Consider the following 20,966-nt stretch of genomic DNA (forward strand, 5'->3'; position numbering starts at 1 on the left):
CTAAAAGAAATAGATGTTTTTCTTAAATAAAATAGAGTGTATCCCTATGAAATTGTGTGTACTAAAAACTTGGGTTTTACCCATGTGTTTAATGATTTGGAAATGTGGTATTTTACTCTGATAAAATATTTCCTAACTACGGTCCTGATGAAAATTTCCGCTGCCAACTTAGACAAATAACACGATACCACCAAAACTGGCTCGCGGCCGCCCGTTCCCGGGGATTAGGGATCGGGGGTTGCGACACCGACCCCTACCCCAAGAGCGGGTGTCGCGAGATCCAGATCAGTGGTATCGGTGTTTATTAATTTGGCAGCGAAAATGAGACATCAGGACCGTAGTTAGGAAATATTTTTATCAGAGTAAAACACCGAACTTTTTATAAGAGATCTTTGGGATAAAACCCAAGTTCATTTGACAATACATTTATAGGGGTAAACCCTAATTATTGAAGACAAAAACTCCTTTTTATAGGTAACTTTTATAGCCACTTTTCCAAGCCTTTAGTGCTCTCCAGTTGACTTCTATTGGCTTTCAAATTGTGTTACCTGAAACGCGTTTTAAAAACATTTTATCAGCAAGAAATACTGGCAAGTACATTCCATTTTGTAAAGCATCAGTTGTTTACACATTACAGTATTAAGGGCGATTACAATGTTTATATCTACACAATTACTCAGTCAGTACCTGTCACTCCACGGATCTGTGACTATGATCATATCACACATTGGATACCCGTGCCCAATTGTGAAGGTTATCAAGTACTGTATACATACCCCATAATACTGGCAGCACTTGTAGAATTACAAAGACTTAATCACTGTAATTGTATTTGAAAATATTTTTGGTAAAACATTTTGACTCGTAAAAATGTACTCTCAAATAGTGAGAAAAAAGTGAATGTACTTACATTGTTGATTTAGGTAAAACTAGAGCTTCCTGGTGTATCTCCTGGTTATTATCTATTAAAATTAAACAATGCACACGTGTTAGTAAAATAACCCAAATCACATTAATCTTACAACTCGAGACATAATTCCAATGACCGAGTCAGGCAGAGCCTTGACATGCATTATGGAATCCTAGATCTATTGAGTGTAACACGAGACATAACTCCAACGACGGAGTCAGGCAGAACCTTGACATGCGTTACGGAGCCCTAGATCGATCGTGTAGGGTAATAGTATGGTTATAGTACTTACAACGAGGCAGAACTTCGCTTTACAGTGGGTATTATGCCCGAGTATAACTTCTACTATTTAGAAATTAAGAGAGAAAATAGAATTTTGAACGACAGACAAATGAGCCGATCACCTCAATTTATAGGCCTGATCTATGGCGGCTCGTGGCCACCGTAAACCTAAGCTAACTCTCTCGCGGCCCGCGAGAGAGCACGTGTCACTTATTACTTAATGGGTTAGATTAAGTAGGAAAGAGACGTATTTGTTTTAAAAATATATTAAATTAACAATTTAGATTTGAGAATAATTTTTTATTAAAGTATGATAAGATTTAATATTAATTTATTTTTTATTTAGTTAATATAAGATAAGTATAGATTTGAGTATACCTCCAATGAATGGTATGTGTCCAAAAGTTGGTTTCTTTGATTATGTTAGATATATTAGTGCAGTAATGTCTATCGCCTCCGTCAATTCCGTTCGTAGCAGAAACAGAAGAACTTTAGTGATTATAGTGTAATATCTTGTTACTAAAAGCTAAGGTGGCATTATTGTAAATAAGGAAAGATTCCTTATTGCCCCTTGGCCTATAAATAGAGAACTTAGGGTTTTCATTTAGAACTTTTGCAACTTTGGTCACTTTAGAGCTTTGGAGAAGATAGGAGCTAGAGAGAGAAACTAGAGAGAGAAAGTGACATCGTGATTCAGGTTCTTGTACGTTTTCAGATCTGATCAATAGAATCACAGATTATATTACGTCATGTGTGTCTAGGTCGCGTTCGTGTACGGATTCCGCACGTTATACGTTCGTTTCGCAATCGTTTCGGAGTCAAAACCGGTCCTACAAGTGGTATCAGAGCAGGAGCTCGATTGCACTGATCCAACACACATTTCCGCTCGTGATTTCATCGATTTCAGATCCGGATTTCATCTATTTCTTCATCTTTTTCATATTTTTCACGTTTTTACTGATTTTCGTCAAATTGAACGGGTTTTTACGGTCCAAATTGTCTGATTTTTTGATATGTTGTGCGTAAACACCTGATCTATAACCCTACCAAGTTTCAGATCTAAATTCCTAACCATTTAGGAGAAATCTAAGATTTTCAGTTCGAATTCGCTGTCAAAATTACAGGTCCGCTTATTCGAACATTGAGAGTTCCGCTTATTTGTCCAAATAGGTCCGCTTATTCGAACATTTTTAGTAGTTCCGCTCATTAGTTCCGCTTTTAGTGACAAAGCTCATTAGGTCCGCTTATCAGTCATCGAGTGGTTTCGCTTTTTCAGTCATCTCGGTGGTTTCGTTTTTAAGGCATAACATACTGTCACTCAACATACTGTCATTATTGTCGGCTACGAACAATCGTCAAACAAAGATTATTGGTCCAATCATTAATAAGTAATTGAGTGTTGTCGGCCACCTCCAAAAGTTCGGTCCAATTAGAATTGGAATAACATAAATTGTTGATTAGCTCATTAATAAATTATCGGCCATTTTTAATAAAAAAAAACAACAAAGTATACGTTCATTACAAGCGGCCCTATCAGCATATCTGTGCATCGACCCACTAAGGGTTATCGGCCCTATCATATTTTTACAACATAAATATCGGTCCAATTAAAAGCATTTGTTGGCTCATTAGTCAAGTGCTAAAATCAAGTGTGTCAGTTCAGTTCACGTGATTGATATTAAATCCAATTGTGGTCGATATTAATTGGTCCATTTAACTAAAAGTAATCAAAACATTGAGGTCAAATAGAATGAGATACATGTTATAAGTTTGTCGGCCATTTAATTCTTTGCATGTGTATGTAATACTCATTTAAATATCGGCCCAATTCCAATGATAAATGGGTGTGCTTAATTGTTGTCGGACATATTGTAAGCCCATGTGACCTCATATGTTATCGGCCCAATCATAGTTTGTATGTGTTAAGTGTTTACGGCCCAAGTGCATAGTTTGAACTTTAATTGTTGAATTTTTATTGTGTGGCCCAATCAATCAAGATCACACGGTTCGATTCAAGTTGAAGAAGTCACTTGAAAGGGTCAAGGTAGTCTGAAAGTGAATTCTGTGTCACACGGTTTGAATTTGATCCCAGTTCACAAGAGGTGGTTCAGTTCCAGGTCATGTGGTTTTGTCAGGTTGTTTGAATTTGATCCAGGTCCTAGCACTTCGTACGGTTTGACAACTTAAATCTCAGTTCGCATCAAGTTCAATCCGCACAGTGTGTCAACCTTCAGTCTGCACAGTTTATCAACCTTCAGTTCGCACAAGAATATTCACCAGTTCGAGTATTATATTGTTTCAGTTACTTGATAGTGTTTGAACTGATAAGTGTTTGTTTGTTTGTTGATTCAGGTAATTCGAGATATTCAAGGTAATTCAAGAAGTTCGCATCATGGCTGAAGAATTTTACAACACATTTTTCAACGCGTTCACATCCGAATCGTCCGAGATTGCAAATGTTACACCAAAAACTATCACGAAGGCGATCAACGAAAACATCAAGCATGATACCTTTTACGGAACTCATTCAAAGCCACCAACTCTGGAAAGCATTGAAGATTATACCTGGTGGAAAGAACGTTTCATTAACTGGCGAAAGCGTATGCCCATGAAAGCTGGTTTTGTTTGGAGTTTGGGTATGAAAAGCCAAAAGATGATAAAGGCGAAGAACTACCATTCAAGAGATTTACCAGAGAAGATAAATCTAAGTTTGTTGCTGAACAGAGAATGGTTGCTTTGATCCAGACAACAATCAGAAATGATATATTTGCCTTGCTTACTCATGATGGATCCTCAAAATCAGTCTGGGAAGCTTTACGAGTTAAAGCTGAGGGGGGAAAACAGATTAGAAAAAATAAAATTGCGTTACTTAAAAAAGAATTTGATCTGTTTGACAATATAAAAGGAGAGACAGTGAGACAAATGATAGAAAGATTCTGTCACCTCAAAATCGAACTTGAACGTTTTAAAATTGACAAAACAAGAGAGGAACTTATTGATAAAGTCATTGAAGCATTACCACGAGCAGATCAGTGGCAAACGTTTGTTTTTATCTTAAAAAATGATGCTTCATATGATGAAATTTCTCTTGATTCTTTGTTTGAAAAGATTGAAAGTCATGATCTGGAGTTACAAAAGCAAAGCAAGATTACTGGTTCTTCACATCAACAGAATGTGGGCTTGTATTACAAAGGCAGTGTACCTTCTGATAAAGGCGTTGGTTCACCAAAAATAGCATTTAGTGGTGAGAAGATGATAGAACCACAAACAACATCGACAAGTCATCATTCTGGATATCATTCATCTTCAAAGTCAAGTTCTGATGAAACTGAAGAGATTCTGTGCAACATTGCTATCAAATTGAAGAATTCTCCTGCAATGAGCATCAATGCAGCAAAGCAGCAAATGAGTTTTCTTGCATCGGTTCTGGAGTCATATGAAGGTCTTGTAGCTGGCAAAATTGGAAATTCCGAATTGACCAAAGAAGACTACGACCAGATTGATCCGAAAGAGATGGAGCTCATTGACATCCGTTGGTGTTTAGCTAGTTGTATTCGAAGAGCTCAGAGGTATATGGAGATTACCGGGAAACAATCGCTTGGAGGTGCGTCAACAAAGCTTGGATTCGACAAATCCAAAGTGACCTGCTTCAGATGCAAGCAAAAAGGTCATTTCAAAAGAGAATGCAGAAACTCTGAAGTTGCTGATGGAAATGAACGTCCTTTCAACGATGACTATTATCGAAAGGCGATTTACCATCGAAGCAGAGAAGAGCCAAAGTTAATTGAAGATAAACCGAAAGAAAAGTCAAGAGCTTATGCTGTAATTTACGATGATGAAGGCTATGATTGGTCTGATATTTGTCCAGAAGAAGATCGTTTAGAGAATGTTCGTAAAACAGCTCATGGGAGAGCTATGACAGAGGAAAGAAAGTTTGTTTTTGTTGCTGAGATTAAAGATGAAAACAAAGACAAAGACACTGCTAAAATCAGTAAAGAAAAAGTTGAGATCAAAGAGAGAACTCGAGAAGAGATCTTGAGTGAAAAGACTTACAAAGAAAGAAATGTGGTCTACAACAGAATGGACGACATGCAGGAAGAGTATGAAAATGCTGTAAGCAGTCGAAGATGGGATAAGAAGAGAGAATGTTACTACAACAGAGAAGGAGAACCGGTTGTTCCAATGAAAGACATAATTTTTGATGATGTTCTTCTCGTGTCCCAATGAGAGCCGAATATTATCGAAATGTGATGAAAGATGACACATATGCTAAAAGGCTTGAAAAGGAGATCAGATATGCCATGCTGTCATGTCTAAGAAAAAGGGATGAAGAGAGAATGAAGAAGAGTGTTGAAGAGATGGTGAACAATCTGAAGAAGGTTACTGAAGAGGTTGAAACAGAAGCTGTTAAAGTTGAAGTTGTGAAAGAAGCTGTTACTGAAGAACAACAGATTGAAAAGAGGTGAAGAAAGAAGAAAAGAAGAAAAGAATGAGAATTTGGATGCTGGTAATGATGGTGAGGAAGTCAGTATTGAAGAGAAGCAAGATGATGCAAATCAGAAGCAGACAGAAGCTGCTGAAAACACCGAAGTGCCAAACACTGAGGTACATTCTGATTTTGAAGTCTTAAAACCAATTGAACAGTGCAAGAAATGCATGGAACCGTGCAGAGCTTGTACTGAAAAAGATGAGCAATTCAGAACAAGAAATCTTGAATTCACAAAGATTGAAAACATTTTCAAAGAAAAATGTAAAGAAATGCTAGAAAAAGAAAAAGTTTTTAAAGAAAATGATGAAAAACTTTCCGAAAAATGTAAAAAGATAGAAAAAGAAAATGAAGTTTTGAAAGAAAATGTTTCTAAAATGACAGAAGAGTGTTCTCAAAAAGAAATTGCTTGTCAAGAAATGAAAAAGGAATATGACTCTATGAAATTAGCATATCATTTAACAAAAGAGTCATATGAGAAAGTGAAAGATGAAATGAAATATGCTCAATCAAGAATGAATTATCTTTCTGAAACAACTAAAGAGCTTAAACGAATATATGCTATAAAACAAGATGTTGTTAACTCCTATATTGAGGATGTTGCTAAGTTAAAGCGACAGATTGCTGATTTAGAATAGGAAAACAACAATTTAAAAAGTTACCACGTGTCGTCATATGTGCTTGAACGAATTTTCAATATAAAACCGGGAGATGCTGAGCCTGAGCAAAACAAGAAAGGCATTGGCTCAGAGTTTCATCAAGTTCCACCACCGGAAAAGTTTGCATTTTATGATGAGGAAAAGGTCGAAAAAGCTTTCAACATGGTAGACCAATTACCAGACAACATTGACATAACCTATTCCAAATCTGATGATTCTTATCATTCAGAGGTGGTAGGTAAAGTCGTTGAAAGTGTGTTGAAAGAAGAGTCGATTGTTACAGGTAAATCTGAATCACAGGATGAAGATGAAGGAAATCTTCATGATGCATATCTGAAAAACATAAAATCCGAGAAAAATTTGAATGATGATTCAAAGGGATTGATTTATACCATGATTGGATCAGACAAATTGTTCTTAGATGTTGTATTCCTGATTCAGAATGTGATTTCAGAAAAGGTTGATAAAGTTTTCAAAATGGTTGAGATTGAGAAGTCTGAGATTTCAAAATTTGTTGGTAAGAGTCATAAAGGTTCGTATAACAAACCTGGTTTCAAAAAGAAAAACATGAAGGCTGGGTTGGGTTATAAGAAGAAACAGAATCGAAACAAAAATGAGACGCCAAATTATCAGGAAAAAATGAGTTTTGTTCAAGGAAACAGTTTAGCTGAAGAAAAAGAACTCAAAATGAGACAGTCTAATGATGAGTTTTATGCTCAAAAGAGAAAGCCACAACCACAGGTCAAAGATGTGTCCATGAGAACATGTTTCAAATGTGATCAAAAAGGACATCTTGCACGAAAGTGTCCAAATCTAAAACCTGTGGATGTTGACCACAAGAAGATTGATTCTGAGAAACAAAAATCTGAGTTTGTGAGACAAAGGTCAACCAGATTTGATTCAAAACAAACTTGGAGGTACAACACAAACAAGTTTGCTTCGAATCAAAATTGGAAATCAAACACGAACATGTTTGATTCAAGACAGACCTGGAATACTCACACACCCAGATTCAGAACAACACAAAGTTGGAAAACATCAGTTGATATGACAAAACCCCAAGAGTTTTGGAAACCAAAAAATGTTGTTCAAAACCAAAGTGTTCAAAAAGATTCACATGTTTACAAACGTGGTACACCGAAAGGTCAAACATGGAGTGTTAAGAAACATGTTGATTCGGTAAAAGATGAGAAAGCTGAAGTTAAAATTGAGTAAGTTTTTGTGAAAAATGACAATGAATTTCTAGCATTGAATGAAAATTATTGTGTTGAAATGCCTAAGGTCCAACAGACCTGGGCTAAATTATTCAAGTAATTCAATTAGTTGAATGTGCAGGTGCTCAAGAATACTGAAGATTGTGAGATTGAAAGTTGGAGCAGCCTGGCACATGAAGAGGAAGCAGAGGCTGCTGGACCCTGTGTTGGTTGAAACAGGGAGTTTATATCTGTACATAAATAAACAATATTTTTAAAACCCTAAAAATTTGAAAAATTAAAAACCAAAAATATGTTTGTTTTTAATTTTTGTCAAAAATAGAAAATTTCAAAAATATGTGTTGATTGAATACGCCGAAACCCTCACGGCTGAACAAACATGATTACTTTCACCAGATTGAAAAACGGTTTTCAAACTGTAAAAATCAATGTGTTGTAAATCATGGGGGTACAAAATTTGACAACATGATACTATCAATCAAAGCATGAGAAGCAGAAAATGGATGGCGAGACAAAGCTATCTACATCGGTTATCAAATTTCCTTTAATGGTTTTGCATTTTAGGGGGAGAAAAATTGTCAGAAAATACAAAAACATTAGAAAATTTGAAAAGCCAAAAACATGATAAAATTCAAAAATTTGAGTTTTGCGTAAAAAGAGGAAATGATAGTACAGCAGTAGACAGTTACAGTATGCTAAAGAAATGTAATGATTAAATAGCGTTAAACAGTCTCACTGATGATATGTCGATAGGTTTTTATACATTTAGAAAACTTTTCGGGATATAAACCTAAATTCAAACTTGCTTATTTCATGGGGAACACTACTTGGATATATAGGTAACCCCTGAAATCTCGTTTGAAAGGTCCCATATTCTGAGATACTAGGTCTTTATACTCAGTGATATCTGGGGTATTATTCCGGGACTTCTGCTGAATGGAAGTTCTGACCTAGTCCCCGAATAACACTTTCCGCATTGCTTGAAACATAGCATCGCCCTTAGCAAATTGATGAAACAATAAAATTGATAATCATTGCTGTTGTAAAAAAGATCCTCTAAAGGGGACACACCGAAAAGTCGAAGCCGTCATCTCTCTGCGTATACGGAAGTATCGACCTGAGCTCTCACGACCCTCGCATCTAACTCCTTACAGATATCATCTGTGGTATACTGTAACACCACGTAAAAACGTGTCCAATGATACATAGACACGTGTCCTAAACTCCGATTATGTGAAAGATTGAGTTTAAGGGACTAAAGTTGACAACAAGTGAAAATATGCAAACGGAAGGACTAAAAGTGTCAACCTGCCAAACTTGAGCCTCTGAATAACCACACATGAAGAAAGTATTCTTAAATGGGTGATTGATTGGGTATGCGAAGCCGTTTGTGAAAATAATCGGAAGATTATAAATTACAAGGGTTAAAAGTGTCAATATGTCAATTCTGACCTCTGAGTGGCCTTTTAACGAAACCGAGGCTTCGTAATATTCAAATATACTCCCGAGAATAAGTGATAAAAATTTCACGTGATTCCGACATCGTTAAGCATGTTTTCTAAACTTTGGGCCAAAAGCGTCAACTTAATGAAACTTGTGTTAATGAAGGAATTTAAAGAACCCGAGCCTAACAAAGTTTGTTTGTACCTCCTTGGGCTTCAAGAAATTAATTACAAGGGCCTTGATTGCCAAAAATAAAGTTAAAAAGGGGTTTAAACGTTCAGGGACTAAAACTGCCAGCTTTGAAACTTGTTTTACCAGTCACCAGGGTTCAGGCGACCCGCGTAAGACCACCCTTCGGTCTTACGCGCCCCGCCTCAGACTGCCAGATACAGAAAATCATGCCAGGTGCGGGTTTGGCCTGTTCCACCGCCTTAACCTAGTTTTTATCGACTTAGGGAGCTGTAAGTCGGTTTATTTCAGTAGCTTGGACACCTGGGATGATCTCATAGCCTCAAATAACACCTGGAAGTAATCCTTGATCAATTCATTCACTATATAAGAAAGCTAGTTCTTGTGTTCTTGACACACAATTGCAACAATTGCTATTCTACTCATCTCTGGAGCTTGCTAAGGACTTGGAGAAGAATTGAAGTGTAGAAAAGATTGCTAGGACCATTAGTAAGCTTCTAACTACTTGTTTAATTGTTTAATTTAGCTTAATTACTTAAAAGTCAAACTTAGTGCTTAGTTAGTTTGACTTTTGTTTTAATTACATGTGGCTTAACCACTGATTAAATTAAAAGTGGTTATGAAACCACATTAGTATAGGTGATTAACCCCTGAAAGGGTGTCTCCTAATTATCTCGTTTGACTGATTAAATGTCGGGTCAAAGTAGTTTGACAAAAAGTCAAACTGGACTAAAATTACATATTTGATTAAAATTAATAAACCAAAGGTTCTAAATTATAATTTAACATTCTAATGACTTGGTAACTATTATATAATCATGTTTTATCAGTCCTAATCCGACAATTAATAGTCTAAGGGCAGATTATAACCGAAAGTCACAAAAGCTTGACTTTTGCTTTGACTTTCAGTTCTGACCTGTTCAAGCTTAATTCTTCCATGTTTTAAGCTTCCATTAGGACCACATTACATTGTAGTATAACTCTCTGAAGTTATAATGCATGGTGCCTAATCGTTTGTAATTTATGCTCTTGATCGTAATTATGCTCATTAATGCCTAAAACACCCTTTTTACATAAAACCAAGATTTTTAGCAATGTGAATGAACTAAAACCTTTGCTACTGATATTTAGACATGTCACGAAAATTTGACATCAGTTTGAAGTCTAGATTGGGAGTTATGCTCAATAGCGTAATTAAGGGACTTTTTAGTAATTAGAAGGCGTATTTAGCATAAGGCCTATCTAAACCCGATTTTGACACCAAACTTCTTAACCTACTGATGTTAAATAATATTTTGGAATTTTTGAAGATTTTTAATTATTTTTAGGCTGAGCATAACATAGGATTATAGCCAAAGTTCGGTAATTACCGGTTTTACCCTTTTCATGCATAAATTGAGTTTTACTAAACATTTTGATGTCAAACTTTTTGCTACTGATTCCAAATGATAAATATAATATTTTGAACCTTATAAACTGACCAAAATATCAGATTTCTTATTTTTACCATATTAGCCCTTTAAATCGCATTTTAGGCGTTTTTAGCACCTAGTATGGGTCAAAACTATAGTTATCCTTTAAAACTCATAACCTACTGATGTTTTAAGTAAATTTACATAATATTATAGTAAACTAAAGTTTTAAAACTTAGAAGTCTATTTTAACCCTTTTTAAGCCTATATAAAATTACCAAAACGCCCTTACGGTGCATAGTTAGAAATAAAGGGTATATTCTTCATATATTAAGTATCCTACTGATGTAACACATTAAGGTTCATGTTTTTATTAATCTAATCAGACCCGGAACTCAGTTTTATAAATAAACTCTTTTATGAGCATCAAAATTACCGAAATGCCCTTATGGGATTTATTTTGGTTTAAATTGCTTTTTGGGCATAAAAGTTAATATGCTACTGATATCTTAACATATTTTGAGCATAATAATGATTAAGACCTGTTTATAGCTTGTTCAGTTACCCGTTACGCATTTACGTGTTCGGAACGGCTTACGTGACTAGTTTACGTAAAATAGCCGAAACGGGCTTAACTTTGTCATTTAAACCTCATTTTCCAGAATGTGTTTAGTTTACCCATATTATACAAGTACCCAAGCTTGTCGGGTCTAAATCACATTCTATCCCGGTCTCCGCTTAATTTACCGTTTAGGTCCGTAAGGTTCCTTCTAGCTAGCCGGTCTAAGTCTTTGACTTAAATAACGACCCGTTAGCATCCTAATAGATAAACTAAACCTTCTATACAGATTTATAGCTTCCGGTAAAAAGTGCCTTTCAAGAAACTTAGGAATTTACTGCTACATCAGGTAAATACTTTTAACTTATTTTCCCTATACGGGCTTGGGATACGGTATATTAATACCGCTTGGTCGGGTATGGGATTATTTTGTCGGATTGTGATTTAATAAATCCGCATGACCCGTTTTAATCTGTATTATTTGATAACATAAACATTTGGGGGTTAACGACCGTGTCCTGGATATCCTCGGCTCATTTAAATTATTAATGGCCACGACCTATGCACGGGGTGCAGGCATGCACCTGACAGATGCAAATGCTAAATATTAAATTACCCACAAGTTGGGGATAACTCCTCTGTGGGTTCTATAAGTGGTGAGTCAGTTAATCATGTCCGGCTTCCAAACCGGCCCCACTTGTATGACAAATAAGTAAAGCGGTATACAAGACCTTAATAAAGATTGTCCCAAGTTATAAATGATTTGTGCTTTGTGCACCTAAATCAATTTTCTTAAATGTTTTCAAAACGAGTCAGTTAAATTGTATTTACCAGTGTATACTGACGTATTTTCCTAAAGATTGAATTGACAGGTACTTATCGAAATAGGCTGGAGCTATAGGGTGTTGCAGAGGATCTTGCAAATCCCAGAGATACCCGGAGTCTGTAGTTTTTTGTTTCTTTGTACTTTATAATCCGCCTGTGGATCTTATTACATTCCAGTCTGTATTATTCTTGTACTCGAACATCGACAGACAGCATGGTTTGTAATAGTTTATTTACCAGCCTTCCGCTGTGCTATATTATTGTATGTGTTGACAATGATGATATCAACTACGTCACGATACTCCCCGCCGGGCCCACCGGTAACACGTGGAATATTGGGGTGTGACATATACTCACCTGTAAGACTGAATATTGGGATCTGGATACGGGAGTATATTCAAGAGGTGGGACACATGAATGAGTTTAAGTTCTTAAAACATCTAATTCGTATCCTGAATCAGTTGAAATTTGTATGAAAGTTTAAGTGGATCAGTATATCGACAATCTAAGTGAATTGTTTAATTCTTAATGTGTTACTAAGCTCAACGGTACTTGTGACTTGTCAAAAAACTGATATGATCCTCTGACGCATACTCAAGCAAAAATATTGTCTGTAAATTTGTTTGTATATATTTCTTTACTGCTTTATATTTCCAGGAAATACAAAACGATTTTGATTTCTGCTTTATTTTCGATAAATCGATGTCTGAGTTGCTGAGTTTCAAAATCTAAGTAAGCTGATTGTGTTTCTGAAAATAAAACAAGTTCATTAATTTGATACTTGAATTAAAATAAAAAATTTCAAAAACAGTTTGTGATATCTCCAAGGTCATTAGTTTGGACTTGGAAGATTAACTGTGAGGGAGTTGGATTATTTAACACTGCCAAATCTGTAAAGATTGTTGATAGGGGGGAGTGATTTAGAGAGTTGAATAGTGCCAGATTACGATTTCTGGAATGTTTAAAACGTTGTTACTTATAAATGTTTGAGAATTGCAGATGGTATACCAGACTACGATCCCGAAAGCCGAGTCTAAGGGGGAGTCTTAAGACGAGCTCAACGCAAACGGAAGCGTGCAAAGAGCCAGGTATCGTTCCTGGAAGAGCTTGTAACTGGAAAGCCAGGTGTTGATCCCAAAAGCACGGAAGCTTCACGAAAGGGGGAGCCTGAAGAGTTTACCGAAAGGGGGAGCTGAAGCTGAATACAGATCCACGGGGATTCTGTTCAAATAAAAGAGAGTCTACGTTGATGAAGACGTGTTAAAGCTTCAATAAGACTCAAAGAGAAAGACAAGACGCTACGAGATTGACTGCGGCAATATCCAAGGGGGAGTCTGTTAGTGCAGTAATGTCTATCGCCTCCGTCAATTCCGTCCGTAGCAGAAACATAAGAACTTTAGTGATTATAGTGTAATATCTTGTTACTAAAAGGTAAGGTGGCATTATTGTAAATAAGGAAAGATTCCTTATTGCCCCTTGGCCTATAAATAGAGAACTTAGGGTTTTCATTTAGAACTTTTGCAACTTTGGTCACTTTAGAGCTTTGGAGAAGATAGGAGCTAGAGAGAGAAACTAGAGAGAGAAAGTGACATTGTGATTCAGGTTCTTGTACGTTTTCAGATCTGATCAATAGAATCACAGATTATATTACGTCATGTGTGTTTAGGTCGCGTTCGTGTACGGATTCCGCACGTTATACGTTCGTTTCGCAATCGTTTCGGAGTCAAAACCGGTCCTACAAGATAGATTAGGTGATAATTGCTGGAATATTCACCTAGTTTAGCCTAATATATTAATGCATAAAATATTTAAAAATATATAATAATAATAATAATAATAATAATAATAATAATAATAATAATAATAATAATAATGGGTGGAGTTTGGCTACAAATTCTATTTTTCCTACAAAGTGTACAAACTCATAAAACACCATAATTTCAGACATAAAACAAACTCAAACCTCACAAATAATAGAGTAAAAATCACTAAAATACAATATCAAAACCTTAACAATGCATAAAAACTTCAAACACACCCTCGTTAAACTATGAATATAAAACACAACATGAAAATCAACATAAAACACACTAATGTTAGTAATTCGATAATTAAAGTCTTATGATCCAAAACAAAATACAAAACCCACCAATATGGCGTTCTAATAATCTTCACTTTGTTATTTGTGAGTTTTGAGTGTGTTTTACGGTTTGCTTTATGGTGTTTTATGACTTTTTACACTTTGTAGGAAAAATGGACTTTATAGCCAACAACAACAACAACAACAACAACAACAACAACAACAACAACAACAACAACAACAACAACAACAACAACAACAACAACAACAACAACAACAACAACAACAACAACAACAACAACAACAACAACAACAACAACAACAACAACAACAACAACAACAACAACAACAACAACAACAACAACAACAACAACAACAACAACAACAACAACAACAACAACAACAACAACAACAACAACAACAACAACAACAACAACAACAACAACAACAACAACAACAACAACAACAACAACAACAACAACAACAACAACAACAACAACAACAACAACAACAACAACAACAACAACAACAACAACAACAACAACAACAACAACAACAACAACAACAACAACAACAACAACAACAACAACAACAACAACAACAACAACAACAACAACAACAACAACAACAACAACAACAACAACAACAACAACAACAACAACAACAACAACAACAACAACAACAACAACAACAACAACAACAACAACAACAACAACAACAACAACAACAACAACAACAACAACAACAACAACAACAACAACAACAACAACAACAACAACAACAACAACAACAACAACAACAACAACAACAACAACAACAACAACAACAACAACAACAACAACAACAACAACAAGTATAATAATAATAATAATAGTAATAATAGTAATAATAAACATAGTAGTAATAGTAATAGTAATAGTAATGATAGAAGTCAATAGAAACTTGTAACAAGCCAAACTATAGAAGTGTTAAAAATGTAGACGTGTATTTAATATTTTTAAGTCAGTTATTTACGGGAATATAAGATGGAGCTTTCCTGTAATGTGCATTCCAAAATGTGTTTTTTAACTAAGTAAGAGCATATACGTGTATACTGAAAACCGACGTACCCGATGAGTATTAAGAACTGGGTACTCAATTTGTATGAGAGCGGCATGAGATACGGTTTTGGAATTGAGTATGAAACTTGTTTTACTAAAACATGTCCCATACCTCCATTGTCTACCCTATATCCACCTCTAGCCAACTATGACTTGCTTTTTTGTTGGTTCCATCAGCATAACCACATTTGTATATTTCTTTTTTTTTTTTCCCATTAAACTGAGTCTAACCAAATTGAGTTATGATGACTCGAGTTCAAACTGAGTTAAGTTTGAGCTTAGTTTTCAACTTGGCTAGGTAAAAAACCAAGTTGACTTGCTTTTATATTCGAGACGGGCTACAACTAATCCCTTAATTTGGTTCTGCTCGGTCAACCATGATGAGGGGCGAAGCATTGAAGGGGCTAGGGGGATCCTCTGAACTTTTCGCTCAGTAGTGTTATTTGTGTACGTTTTGTATAAATTTTTTTAGTTATATACGTTTTCGACCCCCGATTTTATAAAAAAAAATTAGGTATATAGTTTTAGGCCCGATGACTTCGGTGAAAATTTTCAAGCTTCACCGTTTTTTAATCTTTAAATCTCCTTCCCCAAAGAAAAAGAAAGAAGTGAAGACTCAATTTGCCACGTGTCATACTACTTTTAACTCAACAACATCCGTTTTTCAATCTTTAAATCTCCTTCCCCAAAACACACGTCCGCTAACTACATCAACATCTTTACACGTGTTATCAGTTTTTGTTTTCTCTCTTTACTTTCCTTTCCAACAAAATCTGTTCCTCTTCACTTTTGTCAGATTTATAATAACAAACATGCATTCAGTTTCAAGCAATCTTTGTTCTTTCATTAGTGTAGGGTAATTTCAAATGTTCAAACTTTTGAAAAGTTTCAAAAAATAACCTAATCTTGACTATATATAATTTAGAGGGTTACAACTCAAAAATCTATGGATTCCATCTTCTTGTAAAATTCAGCTTCATAATATTTGTTTCAAAATTTCATATTTTTTAAACCCCACATGTTTTCTTGCGTGTGATTTGGGTCTTCAGGTGGGCCAATATAACCCCCATCGGATAACGATCAGCTTTTTGGATCAGTTTCTATGCGCCACTCCGTTTCAAATCGATGCACTTTTCTTTCATCCGGTTCGCATCAATGATTCATTTAATATATTGATAGCTTTGTTTAATGCTTTAGTCATTTTGGGAAAGTTCATGCGGATGATGCGGTTGCATTTAATTTGCTCTTTTGTTTAGTTATATATAAATGGGTTCTTATGAATCTGAAAGTGAATCTGTATTCGTTTCTGCAGATCAAGTCTCCCTTCATTTGATTTAGGATACAGTTCTACAGGATCTTGTAAGCTCTTTTCTTCAGGTTAATGTGTTTGATCATTTGATTTGTTGTTGAATCTTGCTGCCAAATGCTCTAGAAAGATATTGAAAAGAAAATCTTGTTTTTATCATTTCATTAATTGGTTCATATGGATATGTTTTTGGCTTAATTTCGATCTAATCAAGATGATTGTTGTATGAGTTACTTTACTTTGAATCTTTGAAACTATAGCTTTGATAGATCTGCTTGAATTACATACCAAAAGGCTTGGTTGTTATTCGATTTCAAATCGCATATAATCAGTTTCTAGTGAGTATGTATATGATTCGGATTTTCTGACTATTATATAATCAGTTGATTTGGTGGCTGCAAATTCTTTAGGATTGTTTGTAATGGGAGACTTGTATATCCATGGAGGAATCCGACATAGTCAATCAATAGTGAGTACAAGTATATGTATAGCTTAATTTAACTTCACATTCATAGTTTCAGATAAAAACCATTGTTTCCCCTTTCTTTATCAAATCTCATATAGGTGTCTTGATCAGGATTACAATAGTGGTTTGGGTATTATTAGCCCATTTGCGCCGCAAGCATTGTTTGATGATGTTTTTTCCCGTCTTCTGGCACTGACTTCTTACATAAGTAACCGGTTCATACATTTTTTCGGTGAGTAAGTTGGACATATTCAAGTGCATTTTATTATATTCTGCTATTGGTATACTATTTGAATAACTCTATTTTTTGTTTATGTTTGATGTTACCATAGAGGATCTTGTCTACAGAGATGTTACTAGATTCTCACAAGATTTTGTGGTTGTTTCTTCCTATCAAGATCCGGGATCTTCCAACCGGAAGTTTGTTTCTTGTTCTTCAATTTCCAAGAATCTTGGTACGACTCTTGATATACATAAAAGAGACACTTCAAGTCTTGAAGATCATTCGACTGTTTATTCGAGATGTGAAATGATAGAAAAGAAGTTCTTTTATGGCAGTATCCACTTCATTCTAAAAGGGTATTTACGATATTCTCGTTGTCTTTTTTCTTGGTATCAACTTAGAAGGTGAAGTTATATATATACATGTTTATAAAAAAGTTGAACAAAGCCAACCACTGGCATTGTGGGAGTGTTAGACAGGTTGGGTCATAGGTCAGAGAGACTAATTTACAATAAAGGTGAATAGGAGTCTGGTTGGACCAGCCTGCAAACACTAAAACTTCATGTGTTACATAGATTGCAAAAAGTTATTTTTACCGAACGATCTTAAATTTCTCAACATTTCATTCCAAAGGTTTTATGCATTTGAATAAACTTGAGATTACTTTCAACCCATTTGACCAATATTTCTTTAAGTTATATCGTTTACCATAACATGTTAAACATAAAACCAAAACAAAATCAACTCATTTATAGATAAAGGGTCACAATTGACACCTTTAAAGACAGGCTCATGTGAGCCATTGTGGCCCACTATGCCAAAGACCTAGAGAAACTTCATGTTAGATGATCGACAGCCAAAAACCATGATAGGATCGGTTAATTAGCCATCTTCTTGAACCATTTCTAAGAAGATTTTACTTTCAACATGTCTATTCTGGTGAACTTATTTGTAGGATGCATATTTAATTTATGTCCGGCATTATTAAAGTCTTACTATTTCACAATCTTTCAGTTGCTGTTTGGATTAGTTACTATTGTTTCATACAAATTGATGATTATTTGCAGTTCTTTTGTACAATTGCAGTTTGGAACTCACTAGATTATTTGTAAAATCCACTTTGGTTCTAGCGTTGGCTCCCTACCATATCTCTTCTCAGTGTGCTAAACATGCACAAATTCACATGAAAAGGTATATTAACTGGTTTTCTCCTTCCAACATGATTAGAAAGTTCCATTGATCTTTTAAAGTTAACATTACTTATGCTATATTTGTCCCCATTCATTTCTGGAAAATTTTCAGCTTTCTATCTCGAGTACAGATTACCTTTCACGGTTCCTCCAATGATATTGGATGGATGCAACGGGATCCTAACATGGACCCAGTCAAAGACGGTTCTGCCAGATTTTTAGAACATCTAAATGCAATAAGGTACCAGCAATCGTACAAATATACAATAGAGTGATAAGTTATGGTTTCTGAAACAATTTTCCTTTTTGTTTCCAAGGAATGGAGAGCACAAACTACCTGGATCATACGTTTATTTACTAATTCCGGGTAAGAAATCCTTAGTTGTATTTGCTTGTTTTACTAATTACCGTACGTTCTGTATGCTTAAACGCAAAATTGGTGTCATTGTTATCAGGATTATTTAGCAACCATGGTCCGTTATACTTCGTTAGCACCAAAAGGTTCTTTTCAAAAATGGGCTTAGCTTGCCATATAGCAAAAATACACAGTGAGGTATCATTTCCTGATTTTCTACTTAAAATGTTAAAGATATGCTTATTGTCTAAATTATAATGGTGTTTACGATCACACCTAGTCTTCTTGATTTGCAATCGAAAAATAAAATAACGTATCATTTCTTAATTTCAACCTGAAAATCAAGAAAGTTTATATGTTTTTCTTAGTTTTATGACGTCTAAAATTTAACCATGATATCTTTACATTCAATCCAAAAATATTGTATCATTTTCTTGCCTGAATATCAAAAGTTTATGCTTTATGTTTTAATACGATTTATGACGTGTTTTCGACTTCCACCAAGATTTCATGTTTTTCAATAAAAAAAATGAGGAATCATTTCTTGATTTCCATCCTAAAGATCAAGAAAGAATAATACAAGGTAACATTTCCTTGAAGATTAGATTATGATCTTGTTTGTGATTTCATAAAGAATAATATAAGGTAACATTTCCTTGATTTTAAACTAAACCTCATGAACGTTATGTTTATGTTTAGATTATGACGTCGTTATAGTCTTTCACCAAGATTTCTTGGACTCCAGTCCAAAAATAAAGTCTTTTTTTGTGTATTGATTTTTTTCCGGGAGGTCATTATTTGTAAATTTTTGTTGGTTGTTGTGAACAAGGCATCAGTGGAGTACAATTCATTGGTACTGAAGCAATATATTGAAGAGCTGTATTGGGGTTCAGGAAAACGTGTGATGTTGCTTGGTCACAGCAAGGGTGGGGTGGATGCTGCTGCTGCTTTATCACTTTATTGGTGTGATTTGAAAGACAAAGTTGCGGGATTGGCGCTGGTGCAAAGTCCTTATGGTGGAACTCCAATTGCCTCAGATGTGATGCGTGAAGGCCAGCTTGCTGATAAAGAAACTCGGAGGATCATGAAGCTGATAGTCTGCAAGATCATCAAGGTAAATGTCATTTTTTACTTTCTAGCGTCAAACTGATCGCGCTTCAGATGTGAATCATACGATGTTATTTTAATGTGTGAACACGGTATTACTTTTCTTACCCTTTCTAACACCTACTATCTTCATAAAAATGTTATTTGTACATAGGGTGACATAAGGTCTCTTGAGGATCTAACATACGAGAAAAGAAAGCAGTTCCTGAGCCAACATAAGCTTCCAAAAGGAATCCCACTGATCTCGTTTCGTTCAGAAGCAAATGTGGGACCTGGGGTCATATCAATGATGTCCCACATAGCACACGTGGAGCTTCCTAAGATTTCCTTCCTGGGACTTGGGTCCCACGAGTCTGACTTCGAGGTAGGACCCATTGTGAAGCATCAAGTGCCTGTTGTGGTTCCTGTGTCTGCTGCAATGGCTGTGTCGGCTCTCCATCTGCAACTCCGGTATGGTGAGAAGAGTGATGGGTTAGTCACGTGTCGAGATGCTGAGGTCCCTGGCTCGGTTGTGGTTCGACCCGACCAAAAACTTGATCATGCATGGATGGTCTATTCTTCATGGAAAAAGAATCAAATAGGGGCCGATGCTTCTGAGATGTGTGAAGCTTTGCTAACGATGTTAGTTGAGCTTGGAAAGGAGAAGAACATCGGGAATTAGTTTTATGTTTTCCCGTTTTCTGTTTAATGTTTTGTTATAGGTTTACTTAAATTTAACATTTGCACTCAGTTCCTGCAAAATCAAATATTGATTTAATCAACACACACAGCTAAAAGTACATCAACTGTTTGGGAATCATATAAGGGTGAGCGGGGCACTTCTCGGGGAGGGGAGCGGGGAGTGAAGTCCCCGAGCGGGAACACCGCCGCCATCAATTCGGGGAGGGGAAGCGGGGTGGGGGAGCGGTGTGTACTCACCGATTGAGAGAGAGGAGAGAGAGAGAGGGGGTGATTGGTTGTTAATGTGGGTGATAATACAAGTGATTCTGATGATTACAAATGAAACATACAAACCCTATTTATACTAAACGAACAGGTGCGATTGTAGAGACGTATCCCTTTGTCTCTAATGTATTGCCGCCCTTTCTGAAGAATAGTCGTGACTCCTTGTTGAATAGACGTGCCCATGCTTCCCAAAAGACGTGACCATGCCTTCCAAT

General features: G+C 35.7%; 1 protein-coding gene across 4 annotated transcripts; it reads left to right on the forward strand.

Annotated features, from left to right (window-relative positions):
• The first annotated feature begins 15,910 nt into the window (after nucleotides 1-15,910).
• On the forward strand, nucleotides 15,911-20,569 carry LOC110916377. Of its 4 annotated transcripts, none has more exons than XM_022161130.2 (11): nucleotides 15,911-16,304; nucleotides 16,472-16,518; nucleotides 16,849-16,934; nucleotides 17,043-17,163; nucleotides 17,264-17,510; nucleotides 18,241-18,345; nucleotides 18,457-18,585; nucleotides 18,662-18,711; nucleotides 18,800-18,897; nucleotides 19,529-19,813; nucleotides 19,961-20,569. In XM_022161130.2, the coding sequence occupies exons 1-11, from the start codon at nucleotides 16,285-16,287 to the stop codon at nucleotides 20,465-20,467; spliced, it is 1,695 nt and encodes a 564-aa protein (XP_022016822.1). In that variant the 5' UTR covers nucleotides 15,911-16,284; the 3' UTR covers nucleotides 20,468-20,569. The 4 variants fall into 4 exon arrangements, with proteins under 4 accessions (XP_022016822.1, XP_022016824.1, XP_022016825.1 ...); XM_022161132.2 differs by having other exon boundaries at nucleotides 15,913-16,304; nucleotides 16,876-16,934; XM_022161133.2 differs by lacking the exon at nucleotides 15,911-16,304 and adding an exon at nucleotides 16,307-16,387 and having other exon boundaries at nucleotides 16,876-16,934.
• The last annotated feature ends 397 nt before the right edge of the window (nucleotides 20,570-20,966 follow it).

Source organism: Helianthus annuus, chromosome 16, assembly GCF_002127325.2.
Source record: "Helianthus annuus cultivar XRQ/B chromosome 16, HanXRQr2.0-SUNRISE, whole genome shotgun sequence".
Taxonomy (NCBI): domain Eukaryota; kingdom Viridiplantae; phylum Streptophyta; class Magnoliopsida; order Asterales; family Asteraceae; genus Helianthus; species Helianthus annuus.